General features: G+C 33.9%; 1 protein-coding gene across 1 annotated transcript in view; it reads right to left on the bottom strand.

The window, feature by feature from the left end:
* The window catches only part of LOC127851928 (discoidin domain-containing receptor 2-like), a 210,409-nt gene extending 203,954 nt beyond the window's left edge, over window positions 1–6,455 (bottom strand). The window contains exon 1 of the mRNA XM_052385924.1: window positions 5,760–6,455. Within this exon, the coding sequence (XP_052241884.1) occupies window positions 5,760–5,877 (118 nt within the window). The 5' untranslated portion in view covers window positions 5,878–6,455. The remainder of the gene's footprint in view (window positions 1–5,759) is intronic.
* Between the last annotated feature and the right edge of the window lie 3,761 nt (window positions 6,456–10,216).

The following is a 10,216-nucleotide window of genomic DNA, read 5'->3' on the forward strand; positions in this document are numbered from 1 at the left end:
GATCTGTCTACGAATCAGCTACGACTTTGACAAGACTCTCACGAGTTCACCCCGAGTGAGTTGCCAGCCCGCTAAGATACTCGCAATTTAGATCATGACTCTCACGAGTTTACCTCGAGTGAGTTGCGAGCCCGCTAAGATTCTCGCAATTTAGATCAATATCAATATATATTGGTGCCTAATTCATGGGTGCGTTCGGTGAGGTCCGACTAAGCTTAGTTGTGACCGATCTGCATCATTCGTAGTACAGTCACAGTAGATTCTTACACATCGTAGTTAAGTCCCGACCGTATTAACAAAGCCTTCAACCGAACCCCATGATTCGTCATAACTTAATCGTACAAGTGTCGTAACTGAATCGTAGACTGCAACGAGTCTTCCCGATTCAATTAATGTGGTAAATCTTAGCGAATCATGGGCTTGTTTTGGTAGTGGAATAGGGCCATATGATGTTACATAAATAAATGAAAGAGTAATAAAATCCTAGCTTCATCTTTTGTTTTGTTTAATTACACTTTACAATAAATTTTATATCATTACTGAGTTGGAATTAAATTAATTTATCAGCTCAACATAACTTTCAGACAATATTGTGAACAAGAGTTGAACTGAGAAAGATATTGTGAACAAAAGTTGAAGGTTAAACATTTATTTCACTAAATGAACTCTAGGGAGTTAAATTAACCCCCAAGAAAAATCAATAGGAAAATGGTGGAAGTCTGTGAATCAATTGAATTGCCACCTGGGGTTTAATAAATGGACATACCCCATATGTGGTCATCACCATTGGTTGGTAAATGAGAGAATAGTCTGGCTAATATTTTTTCAGACAGATAAACACCATGGTCCTCAGATCACCAAATCAAACTTTGTCATTTGACTTGTATCCAACTATATGAACATTGCTCTGTGAAAACAGTGCTTAATGCATGTGCGTAAAGTGTTCTCCCTATTAGCCTGTGCAGTCTGCACAGGCTAATCTTGGACAACACTTTCCGCCTAGACAGGATTTTCATTTAAAAGAGACTTCCTTTTATTTTAACCCTTTACCAATTAGATACGTATTTTCACGCATTTGTAGTTCCTTAGAAAGTTACATTTAATTAAAAACCTTTCTTACTAAAGTTTTTTAAGGCTTCATTTCCAACCCTTAGATACTGATGAGCAGCAAACAGCATAAAACCTGAACAGACTGCGAGTATTACTCTCAGGCTGTTTTGGTTTTATGCTGTTTGCACATAGCCATTTTCACTTTGCTCCTAAGTGGGAAAATGTAAAATGGAAAATTCCATAAAAGCGAAATGTGCTTTAAGCACATGCATTAAGCCCCCTTTTTCCAGAGCGAGGCTGCATTGTTTGTTGATCCCATCATTTGATAACAAATACAAAGACAATTTCAAACTGTTTTTGGCAAACAATTTGTGTAATATCAACCTGAGTATTCAACAAACACTTTTATTTGCGTTGTTGAACAGCTAATACTGATTTTACCGAGGAATAATAATAAATTATATTAATATAAGGCTTCGCATTATTCAAAGCTATTGGTGTATAATCTTCATTTAAGGCTAAAGCTTCCTAAAATGTCAATTTGAATATTGTCACAATTCACTGCATTCAGTGCCTGCTGCCCAAACAACAGTTGACAGCAGAACAGGACATTGATTTTGTTTCATTGTTCACAAGTGCAAGTGATGAATGATAAACAGGGTGTATTAGATATGATCTCATGCAAATTGCTCTGTTCCTTGAACTTTGATCAGCAACTTTTTGTTGCCATTCAACTCAAATACAGGATGATAGTTTCTACATGTGAATCCGAAGCCATCAAACTCTCTCCTTATTAAAAATCCTATAAAACAACAATATGATAGGGGTTATATTTGAACAAAATTATAGTATAGCGGTTGTCTGTTTTTAGCAGTAATTAAGATGAAAGGGAAAGACAATTGATCTTGATCGATGGAATAAGAGGCTTCATATTTCAAATAAATGGTCTCACATTTGTATTTTGTCATAACTTTTTTAATACGTTTAATTACTCTATATGCTACTTTGATTGTTTGCCTACTGTTTTCAGATGACAAATTCAAATTAAAGGTCAAAGAAACCCTTAACCAAAGTGTTTGAATTTCTTAGCAAAATCGTAAACTTCAGTTTCTACTATCGTTTTTGGAATGCAAAACATGTTATAATTGTAATATGTGCATATACAAATTCTCTGTGACCCATAACATTTTCCCATAAGGAAAAAATAAAATTATTCAAAAAAAATTCATATTAGTGATAAATAATATTTTCAAAATCCTCAATATTTTACCTTTCTTTTACTTTCACTTCACAACGAAACAGACCCATCCCCTCAAGAAATCTATAAATCCTTCCAAATAAAGCAACATTCTGTCTCAAAATGTCATTTTAAAATAAATATACAATATCTAAATAATATTTTCATTATAAAACAAATAAGCAATTCCTTACAACAATTATTTAAATTTCAGATTATATCATCATTACATGAGGCAGTCTAATAATAATAATTTATCCAACAGTAAGTGATATAGTGTAAAAAACTTTCTTTCATCTCTGAAATCCTGAATAAATCTTACAGCTGAAAATTACTTTGCATGACAAGATAAAAAGCACAAAGGAAACTAAAAAAGCAACAACAATAAACTGATACAGGTAAAATCTCTTTATGTTTTTATTGAAAAAGGCTACTTATATTATTCTAATACATGTACATATTTTTTTTGTCAAAGAAGTCATCGGGTTTAATGTTGTTTAAAGTGTCATTTATCATTTGGTCCCTTTATACCAATTGCTGACAACTTCTACACTCAAAATTACCTTACTTCTACTTAAAGGGGCCTTTTCACAGATTTTGGCATTTTTTAATTCATTCATTAAATGCTTTATATTGATAAATGTAAACATTGGATTGAAAGGCTTCAGTAAAAAATCAAGAATAAAATTAAAAAAAGGAAAAGAACATTGCCCGGAGCAGGTTTCGAACCAGTGACCCCTGGAGTCCTGCCCGAGTCCTGAAGTAAAAACGCTCTAGCCTACTGAGCTATTCCGCCATGTACACATACTTGACGTATTTTATACCTTATATAAGCAATCTTCGTAGTTTCACAAAATTTAACGACAAAAACAGAACTCTCCAAATTATTCAATCGTTTCGCGTTGCAACGCTTTATAATTTTTAGGTTTTAAAATCGTCAAAAGATGCATATAATGGCTATATTAGACCATGGTAAATGTTCAGTATTACTGTTTCCTCACAAATATCATAACTAAAACGAAAATTTGCGAATCTGAAACAGCTTTTTTCAATTTTGTCAATTTACCAAAGCGTGAAAAGATCCCTTTAATAATCAGCCTGCAACAATATAGAAATAGAAATAGAAAACCGACCTGATATTTTTTTTTGCCATGAAGGACTTTGTGCATGATACTGGAGAAAATCTGGTAAATTAAAAGTTTGTCCTCTTTATACCATACTTAACAAAATTTCTCCTTAATATGATGTTTGTTTTGTAACTTCAAATACTGTCAGTAACTGACATTTTGGTCTCAAACAATATAAATATGTAAAATATCCCCTTGATGTAACTAATAGTATGCACCAAATTGACACAATGTTTGTCACATTTGCCACACATAATTGACACAATGTTTGTCACATTTGCCACACATAATTGACACAATGTTTGTCACATTTGCCACACATAGTTGACACAATGTTTGTCACATTTGCCACACATAATTTTTGTAAAATAAAATAAAACAATGAATTCTGTCCAATTTTTGAAAAATGAAGTGAAATTATCATTTCAAAGATATTTTCAAACGAGAGGGTTTGAGTCCATGTAGTTTCCTATAGGTGATATTTTAAACCAACAGTCCATTAAAGAAATAGCATGTACATCATCTAAACGTTAATAAGGCGTTGAAAAAATGGTTGTTTAAAACTTTGTTTCCTCTAACCCAACGGGTTAATTTCAATCAAGATTATATTTGTTAATCAATTTTTTTTTCCATTTTAATGAAAACTGACACTAAAATACCAAATGTCACAGGTATCAGCCATATTTATAGTATAAATGGTGAAAAAAAGTTTTGATTGATTGATTGATTGATTGATTGATTGATTGATTGATTGATTGATTGATTGATTGATTGATTGATTGATTGATTGATTGATTGATTGATTGATTGATTGATTGAACATTTTAATCACTGAACAAAACATAATCACGGTGGGAGTCAGATTGGTTGGGTGGGATGATTGTTGGTTGTTACAGACAGATGGAATGGATACATGAATAGAAAACAGTAATCCTATCTACTTGGTTATTCTCTGTCTGAGCAGTGGTGTTTACAAGAGAATAGTTATATCTGGCAGTGAAGGGGTGCAGTGGAAATAACTGTCAACATCAACTGGGTCAAGCTTTCATTTGACTGGGACAGTCACTCACAGCATGCAGTGCATCATAACATCAAGGTAGTTTACTGATATATTTAGGTACAACAAACTGAGCTTTCAGTTAGGACCATTATGCTTACTATGTTAACTTAAGTTTATATGTTTAGGTAACAAAAACTATGGGGATAAAAATTTAATAACAATAACTAATTAACTAATGTAAAATATACAGAATGACAATGCTGCAGTAATCAACAAGGAGTCAACTGAGGTGTCAATGTTTTTCAGTTGATTTTTAGAAGAAAGTTACTGATTTTTGATTTAGTAAAAATAATGCACCATTGCTCTGTTTTAGTTATCACTGGTGTAACTGTTTTTTTATTGTTATTTAATGCTTTTAAATTCATTAATACACTGTCCTCTTATAAACAATAATAAGAAAATGACCTTTAACATATGGCTTTACAATTATAAAGCTTATTTAATATTATTTAATATTGATTAATTGACCAGTTGTTATGTTTCAAAACCGCTGAATAAACCAATTTATCAATTTGATTTTTATTTGCAGCCATCTGGCTTACAGGCAAATTAAGTCAGTTAAATATTAATGCCATCAATTTATTGCTACAGTAGTTCAAATGATTTTGGTATTACTGTTTGGAGATTTATGGATGTATTGAACATACACAGTTACTGCTTTTATGTTCTCATTTGATTTATCACTTGCTATCATTTGATTTGAAAAGGATACGATATCTTGGAAATAATGTATTTATTAAAAAAAAAAAAATTTAATTATAAGTTCCATTAAAAACCTACATAGCTCAAATATTTAACCCATTTATGCCTAGCGCCTAGAAAAAAGGCCTTGGCAAACAGCGTAGACCCAGATGAAACGCCGCATGATGCGGCGTCTCATCAGGGTCTGTGCTGTTTGCTAAAAGGAATTTCTGTAAGAAATATTATAAATATAGAAATAAATATACTAGACATCCCTAATTTTAGAAATCAATTGATCCAATTTAGAAGAGAGTCCACGAGGCATAAATGGGTTAAGATGTGAACAAATATGAAAAAGATTTTTTTTGTATTTATTTTTATATGTATAATAATATCATATATGACCAACGTACACTTTATAATAATTTATATACAGTCAAAGTAGGGGATAATTCGTGGGACACACATACTTTTATTACAACATATATTATAATATCATTATGTAGTGTAATGTTATTTTTCTCAACATCTGAAAAAAAAATGTACAAATTAAAAACAACTTTGTAACACTAGTATGCTAACAAGTAACAACGAGGATACTTACAAAGGTCCAGGGCGGTCAGCTGCCATATAAATCCATGGAATAAAATCCACACACATGCATAATACTTTGGTTCCATACTGAAGATGTGAATAAATCCACTCACTTTTCGCAAAACCATCAACAGAATCTGTGAATGCCCCGACACGAAAAACACATCAATAATGGTACTTACAAAACACTTACGTATTATCAGACAGAAATGTTAATCGCCTTGTCGTAAAGATGTACTTTCAACATTTTTTAACAAATTCATGTTTTGTATGACACGTTATTAGCAGCCCTGGATATGTAATTATATTATTACATATTTAACTCACAACGTTCCATAAAAGATGTTTGTGTACTCTTGTTATAAAATCAAATAAAAAAAGTCCATTATTATCTCAAATCCATTTTCACAGAATTGCTCGTTGAATTATCCATTAAATCCATATCTTTCTTAAATCAACATCAAATGTATCGATATATTATTGACTTTTGTGCTATTTCGTAAAAAAACAATATTATCACCTCCTTAATCACTTTTCAAAATAATTCCATAATAGTGCGCTGTAAGTATTAATTCCAAATGTGAAAACCTTCTCACTTTTGGTAAATTAAAAACACATTTATTAATGTCGTGTTTGCAAGATAGAATCAAACGCATTCGAATAAAATCCAAAGAATTCAGTACAATACAGAGAGCATTCTACGCTATTGACGGACCAATACACCTCATTGTGGAAGCTACCATTGCTCTCACACTGGGGGTGTGATTATTTGTCCAATCAAATAACACTGTTCACTTCGCATTTGATCTCGCCGACAGACTCGGTTAATCCTCATTGGGTAATCCGACTTATTTCGCGACACGTTCAAATACTCTAAAACGTAAGATCATAAGATCGGGCTTGTGTTAAATACGCCTTTTAATAGACATTAATATTATATTTAACAATATCCCGACAGCGAATCAAACACCGCGAGAGCCGGAATGGTAGAAAATTCAATAAGTTAAGTTCAGCGGTTATAACCGTTTGTTTGTTTTATATTGACCCAGCTAAGTGCAAGAAAATAATATTCCGTCGAAAGTTATTGGTAAATTTTGCATTAAATTGTATTAACGTTTAAAGACAAATTGAGTGAGGGTGTAAGTAAACTTTGATTGGAAGCTGCGTCGTGGTGCAAAAAATGTGAGTTAAAAGGGCTGCAGCGATATGAGAGACAACTATGAAAGACAACATAATAATAATACGCGTTGAAGGAAAACATGTAGAGCGGTGCTTGATTAATTAAAAATCGCTTTTGGTAGTTTTATATCTCATGTTAAGTGATGAGAAAACAATTAAAAGAATTTTAAGTGAAATTGTTTCACTTTGTCACCACCAATCTTTGCATATACTACTGACCACGGTAAACGGAAGATATTCCGTGCAAATGGTCCACTGTGAACTCTGTTTCGATCGCATGTTTGGGTATACCCGCAGTTAGAAAACTGTAATTTTATACTAAAACTTTGCCAAAACTAGTACTGTGACAACATACAATAATAAACTATAATTAATGGTGTACGGTGATTAAAATATTTGGTCATTGCCTCTGCCTAGAGAACAAACTTTTTGCGAACTATAAATTTGCGACTAAAATCAACTCACTGTATTTGTTTTGAGAAAATTTATTCTTTGATTTTGTTTTTATCGAAATACCTGAAGCATATATAGGCAGGGCTCGAGTAATGAAAAATATGAATAATTATATAGTCTATAATTATACTCTTGTCATACCGTCTACGTGTTTACAGTCTTTCCACTTCTTGGTCTTTGCATATAGTTCCCTGAGTTCACAAAGCACCGGCGGCAAGTAGTCCTTGTGAGGCATTCATTAACTTATATATTAACCGCGCTCTTGGAAAAGGGGGCTTCGTGCTTGTGCGGAAAGTGTCGTCCCATATGCATGTGTATGTGCAGTCCACACATGCTAATCTTGGACAACACTCCGATTATATGGTATTTTTCGTTGATAGGATGTTCCTACTTGGCAAAACAAACACTGTTTCTTAAGACAAAAAGTGTCTACGCACACGCCTTAAGCCCCATTTTCACAGAACGTGGTTCAATCTTAACGCCACCTTCTTTGTCCTATTGTGTTTAAAGGGATCTTTTCACGCTTTGGTAAATTGACAAAATTGAAAAAAGTTGTTTCAGATCCGTAAGTTTTCGTTTTAGTTATGATATTTGTGAGGAAACAGTAATACTGAACATTAACCATGCTCTAATATAGCCATTATATGCATCTTTTGACGATTTTAAAACCTAAAAATTATAAAGCGTTGCAACGCGAAACGATTGAATAATTTGGAGAGTTCTGTTTTTGTCGTTAAATTTTGTGAAACTACGAAGATTACTTATATAAAGTATAAAATACGTCACGAATGTGTACTCGGCGGAATAGCTCAATAGGCTAAAGCGTTTTTACTTCAGGACTCTGGCAGGACTCCAGGGGTCACTGGTTCGAAACCTGCTCCGGGCAATGTTCTTTTCCCTTTTTAAATTTTTTTCTTGATTTTTTACTGGAGCTTTTATGATCCAATGTTTACATTTATCAATATATAGCATTTAATGAATAAGTAAAAAAAATGCAAAAATCTGTGAAAAGGCCCCTTTAATACGTTCACGCCTTAATAATTTGATTAAATGATCTGAGCACGCAGACAATCGGATTAAACACATTGATGAACATTTACACGTTTTCGTGTTTAAAAATAGTGAAATCAGACAAAGGGCGACGACTATTGCATTTTTTAGATCTAGTGAATTTTTCAAAATAGAGTTGCCGTTCATTTTTGGCATCTTACTATCCTCCTCCGTCTACGATGTTCTGCTTGTTAAATAGATAGTAAATGATATACGAGGACATACTAATAAATAATTGAATTTGTTTATTTGTCTATTAGATTATATACCTTTTCTATTAAATAATTATTTATTCTGTGCACTTATATCTAAAAAGGTTCGTTTTGAAACCGCCGATGCATGTTTCTTTTCCATGTCACCTATAAACGAGCAAATATCACACGCAAGCTAGTTCTTATGTGTTCTCAATCAAAGCAGAACGCTCTTGTATAATATATAAAGACATTGACGACTTGGCAAAATGCAGTCCGTCACTCGTAAATCTTCAAGTAGGAGTCCCTCCGTCGGTCCCGAAATATCTCCCTCGGTCCCAAATTTCATACCTTCCTCCCTCACTCCGTCCTACTGTAAGCCTCACCGTCACTACCTGCATCTCTTCCCGCCCCCCCCCCCCCCCCCCCCCCCCCCTGCCGCTTTCGTTCAGTGACATCCTCATTTGCATATTCGCTCCCTGCTTCCTTCATTCTCTATCTCCTATCCAGGCATCCCTCAATCTCTTCCCTCTTTTCGCCCTACCTTTCTCCCTCACCGCCTCTTTCTCTCCCTGCCTTCATCCCTCAAGCAATGACTTTTTTCCTCCCTGCCTACTTCTCTCTCTGCGTACATGCTTCTTTCACTCACTCACCCACTCACTTACTCACTCGCTTAATCACTTCATCACTCACTCATACACTACCTCACTCAGTCACTCACTCACATGAATAACACTACTTGCTTGTTTCGAGCGTCAAAATAGAACATTGTCTTCGAACTCGTTATACACGTTTATAACAATATCTTAATTGGAACACTGTTAGTCATAAAATTTAAACTTTTTTTACTTTATGGTCCTTGCAGTTGTTACGAGAAACTTTAATGGAAATTCCTCATTGCTGCTTCAGTCAATTATATTTTACTACACTTTCTCTAACGAGATTTGCACGCGTGTTCGGGAAACTGGAAAGGTTGTAAAATAGCCAAGTGAACATGTATGTCATGCGTACGAGCATGAGAACGTGTATGCTCGTATTTTCCAGCAACGTGGTATCTAAAAATGTCATCAATTTTGTATATCATTTAAACATATATACATAAAATAAAAGACAGAATACACCATTGTGACTCGTCTGTAAAGTTATAAGAGACTTTCTTGTGTAATACTTCCAAATGGCTCTATGTCAGAAAACAAACGGAGCCTAGCTGAAACCTTAACCAGCTTTGATATTAAAATAATACAATAGTATAAAAATTAAAAGGTGATGAGTAAACATGAAAGAATTGTATTTACGTCGCGCTCTGGGAAAACGGGGCTTAATGCATGTGCGTGAATTATCGTCCCAGAGTAGCCTGTGCAGTCCGCTCAGGCTAATATGGGACGACATTTTCCGACTTAACTGGAGTTTCGCAAAGTACCAAAACAGCGGAAGACTTTGTCCCAGATTACATTGTGCTGACTGCATAGGCTAATCTAGGACGATGCTTTATACACATGCATTAAGCCTCGCATTTTAACCCTTTCAGTGCTGGAACCAAATTTTGAAGGCCTTTGCAAACAGTTTGGATCCAGATGATCCAAACTGTTTGCTA

This window comes from Dreissena polymorpha, chromosome 11 (assembly GCF_020536995.1).
Source record: "Dreissena polymorpha isolate Duluth1 chromosome 11, UMN_Dpol_1.0, whole genome shotgun sequence".
Taxonomy (NCBI): Eukaryota; Metazoa; Mollusca; class Bivalvia; order Myida; family Dreissenidae; genus Dreissena; species Dreissena polymorpha.